Raw genomic sequence first — 20,275 nt, 5'->3', positions numbered from 1 at the left:
AGTCTTCAAAAGTAGAAAAGTATATACTTTGATGGAATTATTGATGAATGAATGTATTTTTATAACAGCTTTTTGAGATATAATCCACATGAAAAATTTAATGGTTTTTAATATATTCATAGAGTTGTACAACACTCACCACAATCAATGTTAGAACATTTTCATCCCCTCAGAAAGAAATCTCATACCTTCTAGCTCTCAATCCCCATTTGTTTTATATCCTATACTCAGCTCTGGAAAGCCATTCTCTTTTTGTCTATAGATTTACCCATTCTGGATATTTCATTTAATTGGAATCTTTTGTGACTGACTTCTTTCACTTACCATAATATTTCAGTATTCATCCATGTTGCAGCATGTGTCATTCATTCCTTTTTTTGATGAATGATACTTTATTGTATGAATGTACCACAATTTATTTATCTATTTAGCAACTGATGGACATCTAGGCTGTACCACTTTTTGGCCTATTATGACTATAACCGCTTTTGTGAATAATAGAATAAATGCTTCTTCATCTTTAAAAAAAAAATACCATTTTTGTTCTCTCCAGTGGTGTATGTGGATTAAAATATTACTTTTATGATTAGCAAGAAGGTTATTTCTTCTTGGAAACAAGTAATAAGAGTATTTTTACTGTTTCTTTGCAGTTTAAGATTTGTTAGTGGCAGTAGAGATGGAACAGCAAGAATATGGCAGTATCAGCAACAAGAATGGAAGAGTATAGTGCTAGATATGGCTACCAAAATGACTGGGTAAGAGTGGATGTTAGATATTTCTGTGGTTCTCAGAAGGTATAGTATCTTTTGTTATTGAATTATACTTAATAATGAAAATAAAATTTCTTTTTAGATTGATAAATAGTTCAGAGTTAATTGGTGGGTGTTAACTTTGCATCTGTACTTAGTTTCTGAATAAATTGCCTTTTGCTGCTAATTGACATACTAGATGATAGAAACATTACTGACTCATTTAAAATTCTCAGCTCTTGTGATCACTGTCTTCTACTATTGCCCGAGTCATTCTCTGCCTTAGTTTCCTCTCTCTCTATAGACACACACACACACACACACACAATACTGTTTATTTTATACAGATTCTCCCTATTATATGTCATAAAATTTTTATTTCTCTAACTTGCAAAGGATAACTTTATAAGTTCCCTTTTTGTTAGCCTTCCTACACAATGATATAAGTATATTTAATCAGCATCTGTTGTTTTGAAGATATATAATTACCTCTTTAGTGTATGGCCCTGTTTTTTTCCCCTTGTTTTCTGTTTGTTGTTGTTGTTGTTCTTGTGTAAATTACTGTTAAAACTTTGCCATTTTGTGTCCTTTTTTTTCAGCCTAAAATAAGCTATTAGTATTGCCCTATGTATGTATTTTTATTCTTTTATTTCATCAGTACTTAAAAGTATAGTTTAGGATTTTTAGATCTAAAATTTGTGTCACCTTGGGGAAATTTTTGACATAATTTGCTATTATAGTTGCACTTTTGTTAAAATTTTATGGTGTATGAATACTGCAAATTATTTTGTTTAGGAATAACTTGCCATCTGGAGAAGATAAAGTCACTAAACTTAAGGTGACTATGGTAGCCTGGGATCGCTATGACACCACCATTATTACTGCAGTGAACAATTTCCTTTTGAAAGTATGGAATTCAGTCACAGGGCAACTTCTTCATACTTTATCTGTAAGTATTCTATATTGAGAATAAATAAAATGTTCCAAAAGGACATTCTAGAAGATAGGAAACTTAAGTTGTAGTTTACTTGTTATGACTTAACTATCCTTCGCAGAAGTGCAAAATAGTGATGATACATGGCATAGCTGCTAAAAGCAGTTAAGAAAATTTTCAAGATCCTTTTCATATCTAGTATTTATTAATTTGTTATATTATTGTATGCAGTCAAAGGTATGTGAGTTATTTTCATTTTAGCTTGAGTTGGGACATTTTTTCAAGATTTAATTATTTTAGAGAAAGAGGAAGGGAGAGAGACAGAAACATTGATCTGTTTCTGCATGTGCCCTGAGCGGGGTTTGAACAAGCAACATTTGTGTATCAGGACGATGTTCTAACCAACCGAGCTATCTGACCAGGGCGAGTTGGGAGATTTTCTTGTTACTGTTTTAGGGATAGAACTTAGTTTATTTTGACAAGGATATCTTGTCTGTTTTACCTTCATAGATTAGTTTATACAAAAAAAATAGAGGTAAGAGAAAGAAGTTTGGAGAAAAAGATATACCTATTTCCCTCTTTTAATTATTTTTATTTATTTATTCATTTTAGAGAAGAAAGACAGAGAGAGAGAGAGAGAGAGAGAGAGAAAGAGAAGGGGAGAGGAGCAGGAAGCATCAACTCCCATATGTACTTTGACCGGGCAAGCCTAGGGTTTAGAACCAGCAACCTCAGCGTTTCAGGTCGATGCTTGATCCACTGTGCCACCACAGGTCAAGTGTACTTTCCTCTTTTAACAAATATATATGTCGGCCCTGTCTGGTTGGCTCAGTGGTAGAGCATCGGCCTGGCATGTGGATGTCCTGCGTTCGATTCCTGGCCAGGGTACACAGGAGAAGCGCCCATCTGCTTCTCCACCCTTCTCCTCCTTTCTCTATATGTTTCTCTTCCCCTCCCACAACCAAGGCTCCATTGGAGCAAAGTTGGCCTGAGTGCTGAGGATGGCTCCACGGCCTCCACCTCAGATGCTACAATGGTTCTGATTGCAGCGGAGCAACACCCTAGATGGTCAGAACATCGCCCTCTAGTGAGCATGCTGGGTGGATCCCGGTTGGGCGCATGCGGGAATCTGTCTCTCTGCCTCTCCCCTGCTTCTCACTTCAGAAAAATACAAAAACAAACAATAAAAAACAAAAAAAAGCACAAATGTATATGTCATAGTAAAAAGCTGCATATTTGTGGTACGAAAAGTTGATAGGATTAATAACTGAAATTGCATGGCTGTAGTCAAGACTTGTCAGTTTATCATGGTATAGGTTGACTTCAAGTTAAATTCAATTATTGATTTGTAAGAAATTTAAGGGAAGGGTCACGTGATTGGCCTATGTTTTATACCAGAAGTTTTCAACCAATGTGCCTCAGCATGCTGGTATGCCACACAAATTTTTAAAACATGCAATACCTGACAATTTAATCAGGGACACTTTTCCCTCTAAATAAAAAAGTAACAACAGCCAACACAATAGCTATCCAGTGTAAATAAATTGAAACTATTTTTTTGTCAGATCGGCAAAAAGTATAATATATGTTTTCTGGTGTGTCGCATAATTTTAGTAGTTTATGTGTGCTATGGGATGAAAAAAGGTTAAAAGGGATGATTTACCAGTGGTTCTCAAACTTTTTGAAGCCAGAGCACATTTAAAATCCTACAAATAATTGTAGGCACACTATATACAAATTTCTGAGAATTATGTTATAATAATTAAGTCAAATATTAAAGAAAAATAATATACAGTCCAAGCGTGCTTTTATAGTAATTAAACAAAATAAATATGACAAAATTAAATTTATTCTGACATTAAAAGCATTTTTATGTCACATTTTTTGAGTTACGCTTTTTAGAATTAAAAAAGGGGTTAAAAAAATAAAAACAAAGGAGTGATCTTTTTATATATATAGACACATTCTTAGTAAGATTTAGTAAATTCCGCACGTCCTGGTGCAAATTTGTTGTTTTTTTCATTCTTGTGTTTATGAGAAACACGAGCTTGATGTGTCCTAGCGATTTCTTCAATGTTTGGGCATATATTTGAAAGGCAAACTCTCATTTCCTCGTCCATACATTAAAGAGTTCCTCTCTTTTTACTCTTCATTGTGTTGAGTGCAGAAAACCTCCACCATACATATCATCTTAACTTGACACCAAACAAAGGATAGAAGAAACTTGCCTCCAGTCTCTCCGGGGAACATGGGGGGTAGTGTAAACAATCCAGCACCACAGCTTCACAGCCCTTTGCAACCTAATCAGGCAAGTGAGGTGGGGGGTTGGGCAGACTGTCAGCTTTCAGCCAATTCCTCCACACCTCTGTCCCCCAAAAATCTAAACTCCAAAAACCCTGCTGGTTTTTTGGTCCCCAACAGGCACACATTTCTCTGGAATACCATAGAGTGCACCTGGAAATCTTCTAGGGCACACCAGTGTGCCAGGGCGCACACTTTGAGAACCACTGGTTTATACAGTAGTAACTGGTAGTGACTAGAAACCAAGTAAACAAAGTAAACTAAGTTTACTTTGCAGCATATAATGCTTCCATCTGTATTGGACTCCTTTGTGAGATAATCTTTTCTAAGGTCCTGAGGTTTCTAAAGATTGACGTAATTATGGGTAGATTTACAATTCACCTTTCGTATACTTCCCAAGTCCTCTTTCCTAAATAAAACCCTAACACTGTGCTTAGTGGAATTTTAGATTCTTCATTTTATCTTTAAATCTGTGGTAGTCATCCTGGCCCCTACCGCCCACTAGTGGGCGTTCCAGCTTTCATGGTGGGTGGTAGTGAAGCAACCAAAGTATAAATAAAAAGGTAGATTTAACTATAGTAAGTTGTTTTATTTTTTTTCATTTTTTAAATTATTTATTTATTCATTTTTAGAGAGGAGAGAGAGAGGGCGAGAGAGAGAGAGATAGAGGAGAGAGAGACAGAGAGAGAGAAGGGGGGAGGAAGTGGAAGCATCAACTCCCATATGTGCCTTGACCAGGCAAGCCCAGGGTTTCGAACCGGCGACCTCAGCATTTCCAGGTCAACGCTTTATCCACTGCGCCACCACAGGTCAGGCCTATAGTAAGTTGTTTTATAAAGATTTATTCTGCCAAACTTAGTGAAAATCGAACATAAAGTACTTGGTAAGTACTTATTATTATATGCTTTAACTTGCTGTAACTCTGCTTTATAAATTTTATAAAGTAAAGTTACTTCCCTACTTTATAAATCACCATTATTGTGGAACTGATGGGTGGTTAGAAAATTTTACTATTAACAGAGATACAAAAGTGGGCGGTAGGTATAAAAAGGTTGACTACCCCTGCTTTAAACCAATACTTACCTCATTGTGGTTTTCTCTGTTCTCTGATATAAGTTTTTATTAATATGTGTGGAAAATCCTTTACTGTTTACCTGATTTTTTTTATGGTGACAGAGAGAGGGACAGATAGGGACAGACAGATAGGAAGGGAGAGAGATGAGAACCATCAATTCTTTGTTGTGGCACCTTAGTTGCTCATTGATTGCTTTCTCATATGTGCCTTGACCGGAGGGCTGCATCAGACCTAGTGGCCCCCTGCTCAAGTCAGTGACTTTGGCCTCAAGCTGGTGACCTCGGGGTCTCAAACGTGGGTCCTCTGTGTCCCAGTCCAATGCTCTATCCACTGTGCCACTGCCTAGTCAGGCTGCCTGACTCTTTATTGGGAAATGTTTGTCTCTGTCAGCATGTTCTAATAGAAATATAATATAAGCTGCATATAGAATATTAATTTTTCTAGTAACCACAATAAAAAATAAAGTGTAACAGGTGAAATTAATTTTGATAATATATTAAATATTTTTTACCTAGTATATCCAAAATATTTTTATTTACATATGTAATTAATACAAAAATATTGATGAAATATTTTGCATTCTTTTTTTACATTAAATCCTTGAAATCTTGTTTGTTTTACACTGAGAAAATACCTCAATTCAGAGTAGCTACATTTCAAATGCTTAATAACCACATGTGCCTAGGAGCTGCATTATTACATAGCACAACCCTATTTGTCTAAAAATCACAATTTTAAAGGCTGTGTTTTAGCCATTGGTTTTTAAATCCATGTAAAGTTCTGTCTTAATAAGTACTTTAATTTAGCGTTCTATTTAGTTGCACTCTTTTCATGAGCTGACTTATGGGTCATCTGTTTTCAGTGAATTTTACTGAAGAAATTTTAGAACAGATTACTTTTTAGTCTTTATAGCAGTCGAATTTACTTAGAGTTAGTAAAAAGCTTATTTTCTGTGTTAACATTTTTTTAAATCATTTTTTATTTTTCATTTACAGTTGATATACAACATCATATTATTTTCAGGTGTACAGCCCAGTGATCAGACATTATATAACTTGCTAAGCTATGCTCATCTTGATAAGTCTTACATCCATCTGATGCCACACATGGTTATTAGAACACCATTGAATATATTTCTATACTGTACTCAACATCCCTGTGCCTTCTGCAAGAGTTAGTCTGCATATCTTAATCCCTTCACCTGTTTCAACCACCCCTAATCCCCTTTCTATCTGTCAAACTGTTTCTGTATCTATGAGTATGTTTCTGTTTTGCTTGTTTGTTCGTTTTGTTTTTTAGATTCAATTGTTGATAGATATGTATTTATTGCCATTTTATTGTTTATATTTTTAGATTTTTTTTTTCTTCATCTTAACAAAGATTCTTTAAAATTTTTGTGACACGGATTTGGTGGTGATGAACTCTTTTAGCTTTTTCATGTCTGGGAAGTTCTTTATGTGTCCTTCAATTCTAAATTATATCTTTGCTGGGTAGAGTAATCTTGGTTGTAGGTACTTTTCATCACTTTGAATATTTCTTGCACTCCCTTCAGACCTGCAAAGTTTGTATTGAGAAATCAGCTGATAGTTATGGGAGCTCCCTTGTAGGCAACTGATTTCCTCTTGCTGTTTTAAAAATTCTCTCTTTGTCTTTAACTTTTTTGCATTTTAATTATGCTGCGTCTTGGTGGGGGACTTTTTTGGGTTCATCTTTTTTGGGACTCTGCACTTCCTGAACTTGTCTATTTCCTTCATCAGTTTAGGGAAGTTTTCTGTCATATTCTCCTTTCAGCACCCCCATAATGCAAATGTTGGTATGCCTGAAATTGTCCCAGAGACTCCTTACACTTACTTATTTTTTTTTTTTTTTTGGATTCTTTTTTCTTTTAGCCGTTCTGATTGGGCACTTTTTGCTTCCTTATATTCCAACTCTGATTTGATTTTCAGATTGATGCTACTATTGATTCCTTGTAAATTATTCTTTATTTCATTTAGTGTGTCCTTCATTTCTGACTGGTTCTTTTTTATGATTTCTATATCCCTTTTTATGCTTATTATTTTTTTGAAATTTTTACTAAGTTCTTTGATTATTCTTATAATCATTGTTTTGAACTCTATATATGGTAAATTGCTTCTTTGTGCTTTGTTTAGTTCTTTTTCTAGAGATTTTTCTTGTTCTTTTGTTTGGGACATATTTCTTTGCCTCTGCTTTTTGGCTTCTTTCTTGTTTTTGTTTCTATGTGTTATACAGAAAGTGGCTACTTCTCCCAGCTTTACCCACGGCATTGGGACCCCTTACTCCTCATGGGAGACCTCCATAGCTGAGCTATCCCTCCTGATTTTAAACCATCACATGCTCATGTGGGACAAGTCCATTCTGCATCTCTGCCCCTCCTATTGGACAGTCTCAATGTGGCTTATTCTTTAAATCCCAAGTTTAAGGACTTCAATTCAACCAGATTTAAGATGGTTCTAAATTTTGATTGGTCTGTAATTTAGTTGTAGTTTTGATATGTTGTAAAAGGATTTGAGTACCATTTTTAGCTGTTGCCATCTTGGGCTGAAGTCTTCTGTTAACAATTTTAAAGTTCTTCCATTCATCAAATACTTATTGAGGATCTCCTGTGTGCCACCCACGGAGTTAGGAGTTAGGAATAAATGAGATTTTAGCCTACTAGGAGAAAAAAAATAATCTAATAAATGCTAAGAAAGAAATGTGCAAAATAATATGCAAGTTTCTAACAGGGTGATAAAACCTGGTTTGGGAGGGTCAAAGAAAATTTCCCAAGGAAGTACAGTTTTTTGTTGTGTGTTTTGTTTTTGTTTGATGTGTGTGTGTGTGTGTGTGTGTGTGTGTGTGTGTGTGACAGAGACAGAAAGAGAAACAGATAGACAGGAAGGGAAAGACTTGAGTATCATCAGTTCTTTGTGGCAGCTCCTTAGTTGTTCGTTCATTGCTTCTCACACATTCTCATATGTGCCTTGACCTGGGTGGGGGGCTGTCGCAGAGAAAGTGACCCCTTGCTTGAGCCAGCGACCTTGGGCTTCTAGTCAGTGACCTTTGGGCTCAAGCCAGTGAACATAGGGTCATGTCTCTGATCCCACATTAGACTAGTGAGCCTGTGCTCAAGCTGGTGACCTCAGAGTTTTGAACCTGAGACCTCTGCATCCCAATCCAACACTCTGTCTACTGTACCACAGCCAGATCAGGCAGGAAGTGAAGTTTGAGTTAAACTTTGAAAGGTAAATAGAAATTACCCAGGTTTCAGCCTAAATGTCACCTTTTTAACAAGGTCATCTTTGATCAAACACTCTAGAGTGGCCTTATTTTGCTTTATTTTCTTCATAGTGTTTATCACTATCCTATATTTCCTTTTTTATTTTCTTTCTCAACATGGTGAGGGAATCGATAAATATTTGATAAGGTATATATGTGATGAGGTTGTAACATCCTTACAGAAATAAGGAAAGGCATGTACAAAGGTTCTGCGGTAGAAGGGAGTTGACAGAAAGACAGTTTTTGGCTAGAGCACAGAAAGCAGAAACAGAATGTTATCAGCCAGGTCTGGAAAAATGGACAAGGGCAAACCATTTAAGGTCTCATATGAGATCTGTCCTAAGACTAATAGGAAACATTAAAGAGTTTAAAAGCATAAGAATGGTGTGTAAATTACTGTTTTTGATAAATACCGTATAATTCAGATAACAGAATAGAGAGAATAGATTGGAATGGACATAAAAATGACTTTTGGTATGTACTATAGGAGTTGAGGGTAGGATGAGTCATGACAGTAGTTTGGATTTGTATTGCAATGGTAGAAATAGTGATGTGCTTAATAAATAAAAATAGAACTAATGATAAATCTTAAGATATGACTAAATTTGACTAAGTTTTGTTCCCTATGATCCGATAACTATTTCCTATCCTAAGGCATATAACCAAAATATGAAACCCCCTATTTAAAAGCCTGTTTTTCCCATTTTACATAGAGGTGGTTGTATCATTAGAGTTTAACAAAATAATTTTATTGTTTACCTGTTTGGAACTGGAGAAAGTATTTGTTAAATCAATTATTCAGGAAGAGATTTTTGTTATAACAAAGAAATAAAATTTTTAGTAGTTACTGGGAAATGTGTTTTGGTAAATTTTCAGTTGTAACAATATATATTGTAGTAAGATTTTTACCTCTTCATTTTAACACTTCACATTTTGAGCCAGTCTGCAGTTATTTTTAAATAAGCTGTATTTTTATTTATAATGGTAATATGGCAGGATACTCTTTTTTTATACAATGATTTGGAATAAGATGCACTTTTTTTTTCAAAATATTCTGATAATTTTTAGGAGCTCCTGATGTGTGATGTGTTGATGTTTTACTAAGAGAAATGTGACTACAGTATGTCCTATGTGCTTTTCTAAGACTTGTCGCCTGTTATGAATCATGGTACTCTCTAATCAGGAATTAAGGAAAATCAACCATGGTTTAAATCGGATGATAAACTCTTTTCTTTTAGAGGCCACATAGTAAATATTTTAGCCTTTGCAGGCCGTATAACATCTCTGTTGCATATTCCTGCTTTTGCTTTTTACAACATTTTAAAAAATGTAAAACCAGTATTAGCTTGCAAAGCTGTCTGCACAAAAATATCTGGGAGCTGGATTTGGCCTGCAGGTTTGTTTGCAGGTCTCTGATCTAAGATCTCTATATACTGCTAATGATTGATTTATTAGAAGGGAAACATATACATAGCACATTGGTTTTCAAAAATTTTAGAAGCAAACCCATTTTTCAGATAGTATACTAAATGAAAGTTTTAATTATAAAGTGGATAAAGGGCAGAGCTACTATATTTTGTTGTTTGAGTGTATCATGGGGACTTCCTAAAATACAATTTGAAAACCAGTAATAGAGACTGCTGGATGAAGAACAATGAAGGTTTGTTATCACTATGGCATAACTGGGTATTAATGAGTGATTCTCTTTGTCACATTTTCTGTGTTCTTTTAAAAATAACAGAGTCCTAGAAATATCAGTTCTACTTCAGGGGCCCAGCTAATGAACTATAACTGTTGTGAACTATATTGTTAAAACACTTTTTCAGGTTTTCTGCCTATTGAATACTTCATGAAATCAGCACTTGAATATAGAAGGAAATCTTACTTAAGTATTTATTGTAGTGTCCATGTTGTAAATGCTGTTAAGTTGGTGCGTATGAATTAATCTGAATCAAATTGATGGCACACTCCCAAGAACTTTTGAACAAATAAACCAGATACTTGGGGTTATTTTGATGTTTAATATTGGTTGTATCACAGGGCCATGACGATGAAGTATTTGTTTTGGAAGCACATCCATTTGATCAAAGGATCATACTTTCAGCAGGCCATGATGGGAACATCTTTATTTGGGACCTTGACCAGGGGACCAAAATTCGGAATTATTTTAACATGGTAAGAAAAAATTGGGCTAAGTTCATATAAAACTGGCTTCTCTTTTATAACAACTTGGTAATTCAAGTATACCTAGTTCCAAAGAACCTCTTGTGATCTGTTTTTAAATCTACACAGTAATAGAGAATGACTCAAGACCTGAGTGTAAGGCCAGCAGAAAACTATACCTTTCAGGGTGACTCTGTTATCTTGATGTGAGCATTTTTCAAATACTGGTCCCAGACCTAAATTCTAGAAATTCAAATTTACAAAGCTTTTGGAGCTAACACTAACCAAACTCACAAAAAGGTTAATGTTTAAACTATCATCCTAATTTATGAATCACAACGGTTGACTGTATTTAATCTGCCTCTGGTGAACATCATATGACTTAGTAATCAAGGAGTTGTTTGACAAATGTGAAATTGGAAATATAAATACTGTTACTATATATTTCATAAAAATCATGTAAAAATCTAGTGAGATATCTCTTCTCCCAGTAGAGCACCTTTCTGTGATGATGGGACTACTCATTCATCTTCAGTACCCCTTTCTGAACAGTTCTGACTAAACATTTCTAAAGTGCTGGCTTTGAGCTCCCTTTTATAAGGCTTCATACAGATCCAGAGCATTGATAATGCCCTATCTTTTGTTAATAAAATTGATTTGTATGCTTTAATTTAAGGATGGTTATTTTAAGGCTTACTTGCAATACAATTTAAGCTGTGAAGATAATATTTAGACTTTGCTGAGATAGCACCTTTTTAAATTTATAATTCAGATCTTTTTTAAGTCTCCTTAGGTACTCGTTTAGTACTTCTTGAAATATGACAGTGCTAGAGATGTTTGATACCATTCATTGCATTTTTATTCTCCCTAGTTTTTTTTTTTTTAGAGCTTACTGTTTCATTAGAGTTCTGGCTACAAAAATCAGAGAGTACATTGGAATTCTGCATCACATAATTCAAGATATTAGCAAGCAGGAGCTATTGCCTACCTATTACTTGAAAATTACCTCTTAAGATGACTTAAAATGACTCTTCTAAATTTCAGATTGAAGGCCAAGGCCATGGTGCAGTGTTTGATTGTAAATTTTCACCAGATGGAAATAATTTTGCCTGCACAGATTCTCATGGGCATTTGCTGCTTTTTGGTTTTGGATGCAGTAAATACTACGAAAAGGTTAGTTAGTATATTTAATTTTTCTTATAAACCTTCAATTTTAGGTTGCATAATTTATAATTTTTCTTTGAAGTCTTTAGTTAATAAGGGTTATTGTGTGTTACTAGGTATAAAATAACAAAATCACCTTTCTTGTTAAAATTTTTTATCACTACCAGAATATAACACTTAATAGTAATTAAGGTATGTATAGCATGATGTAGATAGAAAAATTCAATCGGAAATCCTTTTACTTGGAACATATTCTCTATACTACCTTTCAGGTATAATAGGAGGGCAACTTTATTAGATTACATCCTGTACTTACCATAAATTGGGAATAAAAAGCTGGTGATCGAGTGTTTATTTTCTTGCTTGGCTGCTTTATCTGTTATTGATCTTATTAAAATACTTTGGAGACTGATTTCATCAGTTCCTTAAATTTTATTAGCTGTGAATTTGAAATAGTTGGAAGATAATTCATAATCACTAAGTTCAGCTCAATACTTCTATTACCCATGAGTGTCTTTAGGCAACTGATATTTACCTCTTCATTGTTAATATTGTACTCCATCTCTCTTTATTGGAAGGAAAAGCAAGAAAAATAGTTATAAAGGTTTATATGATTTTTGCAACTTAAATAAAAATACCTAATTTTATCTACTGTGTTGTTGCTTTACTTCTTATCCTAATTGGAGAAATATGATTTAGGAAAAGAAGGTAATACTGATTGTAGGATTTTGTGGAAAAAAGATGGGATTACACTCTAGGTGATTCATGTCTACCTGGATGAAACATATGGCCATGGAAGAATAAAAAAGAATGCAAAAATTGTCTGATTTGAAAAATGCATGTGGTCTGGGAATGAAAATAAATACTTATCTATAAATTCCTTGTGGGCATAAATATTAAACATCTGTCATAAAGATTCCAGATCAGATGTTCTTCCACACGGATTATCGACCTCTTATCCGTGATGCCAACAACTATGTATTAGATGAACAAACCCAACAAGCTCCTCACCTCATGCCTCCCCCATTCTTGGTGGATGTTGATGGAAATCCTCATCCCACAAAATTCCAAAGGCTAGTACCAGGACGGGAAAATTGTAAGGATGAACAACTTATACCACAGCTGGGATATGTGGCTAATGGTATGTTATCTCCAAAATTAAATTTCAAATATATGCAAAATATTTTACTTGCTGCTGTTCTTTCTATGATATATGTCCCCTATGAAACTGTCTGGCAGATTATAATATATTCTACTGCTATTAAATTTCAGTTACTTCGTACTCTTTACCTTACCACAGAGTACTTTTACATTGCTTATCTCACCTAGACACAGATAAAAGTGTTAGGACAAACAAGAATATGTTTAAGCAAAGAATGACCTGCTTTCTCAGTGTCTTGAACCTATGTATGACCCTGTTGTTTATACTGTTAACTTCTATAATAGTAATGGTTACAAGTGCTAACTTGAATGTGTCAAGCTTTTATAATAGATGAAATTGCACTGCTTATAGTATTGTTATTTGAGAATCCATAGTTAATGGACCTAAGAAGAGTACATTTTAGAACCGCATACTGGAAAAAGGCTATTTACCTATTCTCATGTTCGAAAAGCAAAAAGGTATTGAGTGTTGGGGAGACAGATTGTAAGTGCTTAAATAACGCTCAATCTTAGAGAATGTTGAAACAGTTATGAAGCATAATGGGTGAATAGTAGAATAAAACATTGAAATAAACTCGATCAAAGCAATTCTTCTGATTAGCATATTTACTTATATATACTGCTTTTTCCACCCTACCCCCGCCATCCCGCACCAGAATGCCTTCATATCTTTGTTACATGTAGGCTTTCTTCCAGATAGAAGCTAGTAAGTTATTGACTTGCAAATGATTTCTTGCCAGGGCATTCAGAGTTGAATTGACCTGTATAGAATGAAGTGTTGCATGTTCTTTTATGATGTTTCTTTTAAAGATTTGTAAAATAATGAAATGGTGTTACCCAGTATTAATGGTTACTTTGATGAAATGCTATTTCTTAAACAAGGAGGAAAAGCATGAAAATTAACTAGGGAACAAAACTAAAACATCTAAATAAGAAAAAAATCTGTAATTCATCACACTTGATTTCCTGTAAGACTCGATCACATCGCTACTCTTAGGTACCATTTAATCTGATTAGAGGATAAATTGAAAACAGTTCTAAAATGTACTTACGAAAGAAAAAGATCATAGAAATAAAAGGTGTTATCAAAAAAGACAGTATTGGAAAGACCACAATTTGATTTCGTTCACAAAGGAAATTCTCATGAACGAAAGATGCAAAACATTTTAGGTATCTGTGGTTTAACTTCCTTAAACCTTACTCAAATCTCTGCTCCCAACTTTTAGCTTAGAATATTCAATAGGTAGAATTTATTTTTAAATTACTAATTTAGTAATTATTCTTTAAGATGAGAAAAACTTTCACAGCAATGTCTAATTTGGGGACATTGGTTAAGTCAAGGTGACATACCAAGAATTTTTAAAATCTTTTTAAAAGTGTTTGACACATGTTTTGTTCTCATATTAATCCTGTCTTTTTAAATTGTCTAGAAATTTATATATTAAGCTTGTTTTTACTCTATTTAGGATATAAATGTGGCTTTATATCTTTGGTCTCATTAGGTGATGGTGAAGTGGTAGAGCAGGTAATTGGGCAACAAACCAGTGACCAAGATGAAAGCATTCTCGATGGAATAATCAGGGAGCTACAGCGAGAACAAGATCTGAGATTGATTAATGAAGGAGATGTTCCACATTTTCCAGCTAATAGATCATATTCTGCTAATGGTGGTAAGTGTGTGTGTGTGTGTGTACATTTGCAAAAGTATGTTAAATGTGTTTTAATTATTTTACTTATAGCAAGTAATTGCATATGAGAAGCATTTAGGCTTGTATATAAAAAGCTTTGGGGTGTTTTTTGGGGGGAATGTTATAACAGGTGATACCTATTTTTAAATACTTTTTCAGTTACAGAAAAATATTTTTATTAATTTACTATTATAATGATAGATATATTATGGTGCCATAATCTCATTATCATTTGTGGCTCAAATACTTAGCGTCTTTTAAGAATTTTAACATGCAGTAGTTGTCCTGCCCCCAATCTGCACATGATAGGTTGCAAGATCCTCAGTGGATGCCTAAAACTTAAAACTGCAGATATTACTGATATATATATACTGTTTTCTTTTTCCTGTATATATATATATATATATATATATATATATATATATATATATATATACACATATGATAATTTTTAAGTTATAAATTAGGCACAGCAAGAGATTAATAACAACTAATAAAATAGAGTAACTATAACAGTATACCATAATAAAAGGTATATGATTATGATCTCTCTCTCTCTCTCTGATAACTGATCTAATAGCCTAGACAGTCCATAAGTGACTGACTGGTGGGCAGTATATACAGCATGGAATAGTTGAACTAAGGGATGATTCCCGCCCCACAGGAACAGAATGGGCCAGTTCAAGGTTTCATCACACCACTTAGAATCATGCAAATTCAAAAGTTATGAATTATTTATTTCTGGAATTTTTCCATTTAATATTTTCAGACCATGGCTGACCATATGTAACTGAAACTGCTCAAAAGAAGCAACTACTTTTACTAGATGTCTTTGAATTAATCTAAAATGCCATTTAGTCATAGAGACCCCATCCAGTTCTGTTTGCAGTGTTCATTTGTTTTGAGTTTTCTGGTGTGTATTTTACCAGTTGACTATTTCAGTTTCCATTTTTGGTGTATTATTATTGAAAACCTTATTGAAGCTTTATTCAGAGTTGTTTGATGGCCTAAATATAGAATTTAGATTAAGAAGCTGCTTTCTGAGCTAGTACAAATAGATAGATAATAGGCATTTGAGAGTCTAAAGAATTGTGTTAAATATACTTTTTAAATACATTTATTAAATGCCTGCGTCATTTATGAAACTATAAAAACCCAGAAAATTTACAACAAAGGGATGTCAATGTTGTCCAGAAGTATTGTGTGGAATCTCCTATTTAGAGCCCTGATCTGGAAAAGTTTCTGTGTTTTTGTTTTAGCTCGGAGAAGTCCAAATATGGACATGCCATCTTCTCCAAATATTGGGCTCCGACGTAGTGGTCAAATTGAAGGTGTCCGTCAAATGCATAACAATGCTCTTCGGAGCCAGATAGCCACTGAACGGGATCTCATGGCATGGAGCAGAAGAGTGGTAGTAAATGAACTAAATCCTGGAGTTAGTAGGTGAGTCAATAAGGTAACATTCAAAAGAAAATAAGGAGCCCTGTTTGTTTTTGGGTTTTTTTGGTAAGTAAATCAAAATATTCTTTGTTAGCCTAATAACTAAAGTAGTTTTTTTAATCTAGCTAAGTTGTGCATTAATTTTTCAACATTATTTCAGATAGTTTATTCTGTAACAATTATTTAATGATTGTTTTGAATTTGCTTAGCTTTGTGTTGAATAATGAAAAATGAAAATCATAACCTTTGTCTGCCATGAGTTTATAGTGTAGGTTAGATTATAAAAATATAAATACTGTTAACTAAAAACATGAGATCATATATAATTAAATATGTCAGTGATATATGGATCCAAAATTCATCAGTGATTATGAGAATGCTATCAACTTGATATTGGAGTGGTTTGGGAGTGCAAATAGATATATTATAGACCCAAGTGCTTAGGGTGTATTTAAATGTCATTTAAGTACACTTATTTGGAAGATGAAAGGGTTTTGTTAGGATAAATTTCAAACATAGAATACCTGTCCTTTATGTTCATTAGATTTCACATGTAATTAAAATTATATGGTAATTGTCTTTCTCTGATTGAGCTATTTCACTTAACATAATATTCTGTAAGTTCATCCATCATATTGCAAAGGGTAAACTTCCCTTTTTTTAAAACAGTTGAATAGTATTCTATTGTGTAAATGTAGCACAGCTTTTTTATCTACTAATCTACTGCTGGGAATGTTGGGCTCTTCTAAATTTTGGTTTTTGTAAATAACGTTGCAATGAACATGAGGTGCATATATTCTTCTGAATGAGTGTTTTGGGTTTCTTCGCATATATTCCCAAAAGTGGAATTGCTGGGTTATAAGGAAATTCCGTTTTTACTTTTTTGAGGAAACTCCATACTGTTTGCCACAGCAACTACATCAATTGACGTAAAAATAAAAGAAGAATCCCTATCATTTATGTAAACTCTAACATTTGCTATAATACCAACTCCATATAATTCATAGCTACCAGAAGTAGATTTTTAAAAGAGAAAGGACATTGACAGGGAACATGTAACATTTATTTTATAGCCTTGGCCAGCTGGCTCAGTGGTAGAGCATCAGTCCAGCGTGTGGAAGTCCTGGGTTCAATTCTCGCCCAAGACACAGAGGAGAAGCACTCACCTGCTTCTCCAAACTTTCCCCTCTCCCTTCTTTCTGTCTCGCTCTTTTCCTCCCGCAGCCAAGGCTCCTTTGGAGCAAAGTTGGCCTGGGCACTGAGGATGGCTCCATGGCCTCTGCCACAGGAACTAGAATGGCTCCAGTTGCAATGGAGCAATGCATCGCCCCCTGGTGGGCATGCCAAGTGGATCCCATTCGGGAATGTGTGGGAGTCTGTCTCTCTGCCTCCCTACTTCTCACTTTAGAAAAAAAATATATTTTAGCTATGCTATCTCCCTAACCATGTCTTACTAGATCAGGCAACAAGTAGGTAAATTATTATTATTTTTTGCTTTTTCTTTCTTTAGCAATAATAAGAAAAAAGGAGACATAGTGGAAATTATGACCTGAATGCTACCCTCTGGCAATAGAGCAATTTGAAATAATTATTTGCTAAATATTAAAATTAGAATTAAAGGAGGGACTCAAATAAACATTGCATGGCAGTGTTCATTGCAGCATTTATTCAGAGTATCTAAACAGTAGCAATAACTCAAGTGACTATCAACAAATCAGACATTTGTAAAATATATGTATATGTATATGTACAGTATATTATTGAGCCATGAAAAAGGAATGAAGTTCTGATACCTTCTACAACATTGAGGACATTATGCTAAGTGAAATAAGCCAAACACAAGAGGACAAATAACATATGATTCAACTTAAATATCTAGAATAGACAAATTTGTAGATACATGAAATGGATTAGAGGTTAACAGGCCTGATGAAAGGAGAAATAGAGAGTTATTGCTTAATAGTTACAGAGTTTATGTTTGGATTGATGAACAAGTTTTGGAAATATTGGTGATGGTTATACAACATTGTAAATGTTGTTAATACTACTGAATTGTACACAGGAAAATGGTTAAAATGGAAAAATTTACAATTTGAAGTATTTTCATTATCTGGCTTAATCTGTCAGTTTGCTTTTTGATGGTTTTTTGTTACTTTGACCTTTTTTTTTATTAGGGTTCAAGAAGAATGTAGAACTGCAAAAGGTGACATAGAAATCAGTCTTTATACAGTTGAAAAGAAGAAAAAGCCATCTTATGCTACCCAAAGGGTGAGTTTAGTTTTACAGTCCTTTGGGATACACTACTTTTTAATATGTACAGATCCTAGGTTTTTGAAAGGTGTAGTTATGTATTAAGGGACTGTTTTGAAAGATATTTGCATATAAGGAACTTATTTTTTGAACTCCAAATTGAGATATATGATTATTAATAAGGATAAAATTATACTAAGTCAGGATTGTTCTAAAAAATCTAGAACATATCATCATTGTAGATATAGGTTATTTGTATTAAAATACCATTTTTATATGTTTAAAGAAGAACTTTAAAATGATTCCCTGATCACCAATCATAATGTAAAACAAATGCTCAGGTATCCTAGGGCAAAGGTTAGCAAACTACTACTGCCCATGGGATAAATCTGGACTACTGCCTGTACTTGTTAATAAAATTTTATTGGAACCCAGCCATACTCATTCATTTATATATTATCTATGGCTGCTTTCACACTGTGGAAAGCCAAGTAGTTTCAACAGAGGTCATATAACATGTAAAGCCAAAGATATATACACTAGCCCTTTATAGGAACGTTTACTGACACCTACCCTATGCAGATGATGATTCCAATTTTATTAAAGAAATCTATGCAATGGATGCTTTGTTCTTTTTTTACGTGTTCTTTTTTTTTTAAGTATCGATATAGTACACAATTTGGGTAACTATTGTAAAAATATCTCTAAGAAGTCTTAGATCATTTTAAGATCTTGTTAACTTATTTGCTATTCTCTGATAAGATTATTTTCTCAGAGGTTTGAGTGACTCAGATCCATAATTTATATTCTTTTCTCTTGCTAAGTTCATTTGTCAAATCTCAGACTTGTCTGAGACTAGTAGAGTTAGTTGTTGGGTCTATAAAACATTTTTATTTATAGAGAATGAGAAATATCTAAATATAAGAAACTGGCCTTGCCCTGGCCGGTTGGCTCAGTGGTAGAACGTTGGCCTAGCGTGCAGAGGACCCAGGTTTGATTCCCCGCCAGGGCACACAGGAGAAGCACCCATTTGCTTCTCCACCCCTCCGCCGTGCTTTCCTCTCTGTCTCTCTCTTCCCCTCCCGCAGCCAAGGCTCCACTGGAGCAAAGATGGCCCGGGTGCTGGGGATGGCTCCTTGGCCTCTGCCTCAGGCGCTAGAGTGGCTCTGGTCGCAACATGGCGATGCCCAGGATGGGCAGAGCATCGCCCCCTGGTGGGCAGAGCATCGCCCCTGGTGGGCGTGCCGGGTGGATCCCGGTCGGGCGCATGCGGGAGTCTGTCTGACTGTCTCACCCTGTTTCCAGCTTCAGAAAAATGAAAAAAAAAAAAAGAAACTGGCCTTCTATACTGTTTTATAAAACTTATAAATATGTTTAGTCCTGATGGAATAGCAGGGTTATAGCTTTGACATGGCATATCAGTAATATTTTATATTTATAAAGATTAGAATAAAATAGTTTTATTTTACATTTTAGCTGACTTTGTATTTTTCTGAAGTGAGAAGTAGGGAGGCAAACAGACTCCTGAATGAGCCCGACTGGGATCCGCCTGGCATGTCCACCAGGGGGTGATGTTCTGCCCATCTGGGGCGTCGCTCTGCCACAATCAGAGCCATTCTAGCACCTGAGGAGGCCATGGAGCGATCCTCAGTGCTTGGGCCAACTTTGCTCCAGTGGAGCCTTGGCTTCAGGAGGGGAAAAGAGAGATAGAAAGAAAGGAGAGAGTAAAGGGTGGAGAAGCAGATGGGTGCCTCTCCTGTGTGCCCTGGCCAGGAATCAAACCTGGGACTTCCACATGCCAGGCCAATGCTCTACCACTGAGCCAACCAGCCAGGGCCTAAATGTAGTTTAGCATAGAACTGAAGAATTACATGTTATATTAAAATTATTTGTATATAGATATGACATCAATATCTTGCTTCATCCTGTAATAAATAGTGAGTAATGTAAATTCTGATTGAGCAAATTCTTGCAGCCCAGACTTTCAGTACTGTTTTTAAATTGATCACAAAGTTTTCAAAATAAGAAAGTAATTAATATTAATGGAAATTGGGTTAAATATTTACTATAAATA

At 34.7% G+C, this 20,275-nt stretch overlaps 1 protein-coding gene across 1 annotated transcript in view; it reads left to right on the top strand.

Annotated features, from left to right (window-relative positions):
- The window catches only part of BRWD3 (bromodomain and WD repeat domain containing 3), a 131,285-nt gene that overhangs the window by 58,315 nt on the left and 52,695 nt on the right, over positions 1 to 20,275 (top strand). The window contains exons 13-20 of the mRNA XM_066357703.1: positions 651 to 755; positions 1,545 to 1,698; positions 10,376 to 10,510; positions 11,543 to 11,671; positions 12,578 to 12,803; positions 14,326 to 14,493; positions 15,771 to 15,954; positions 18,126 to 18,219. Coding sequence (XP_066213800.1) covers positions 651 to 755; positions 1,545 to 1,698; positions 10,376 to 10,510; positions 11,543 to 11,671; positions 12,578 to 12,803; positions 14,326 to 14,493; positions 15,771 to 15,954; positions 18,126 to 18,219 — 1,195 coding nt within the window. The remainder of the gene's footprint in view (positions 1 to 650; positions 756 to 1,544; positions 1,699 to 10,375; positions 10,511 to 11,542; positions 11,672 to 12,577; positions 12,804 to 14,325; positions 14,494 to 15,770; positions 15,955 to 18,125; positions 18,220 to 20,275) is intronic.

Source organism: Saccopteryx leptura, chromosome X (genome assembly GCF_036850995.1).
Source record: "Saccopteryx leptura isolate mSacLep1 chromosome X, mSacLep1_pri_phased_curated, whole genome shotgun sequence".
NCBI classification, from domain to species: domain Eukaryota; kingdom Metazoa; phylum Chordata; class Mammalia; order Chiroptera; family Emballonuridae; genus Saccopteryx; species Saccopteryx leptura.
This window is presented reverse-complemented; position numbering and strand designations above follow the sequence as displayed.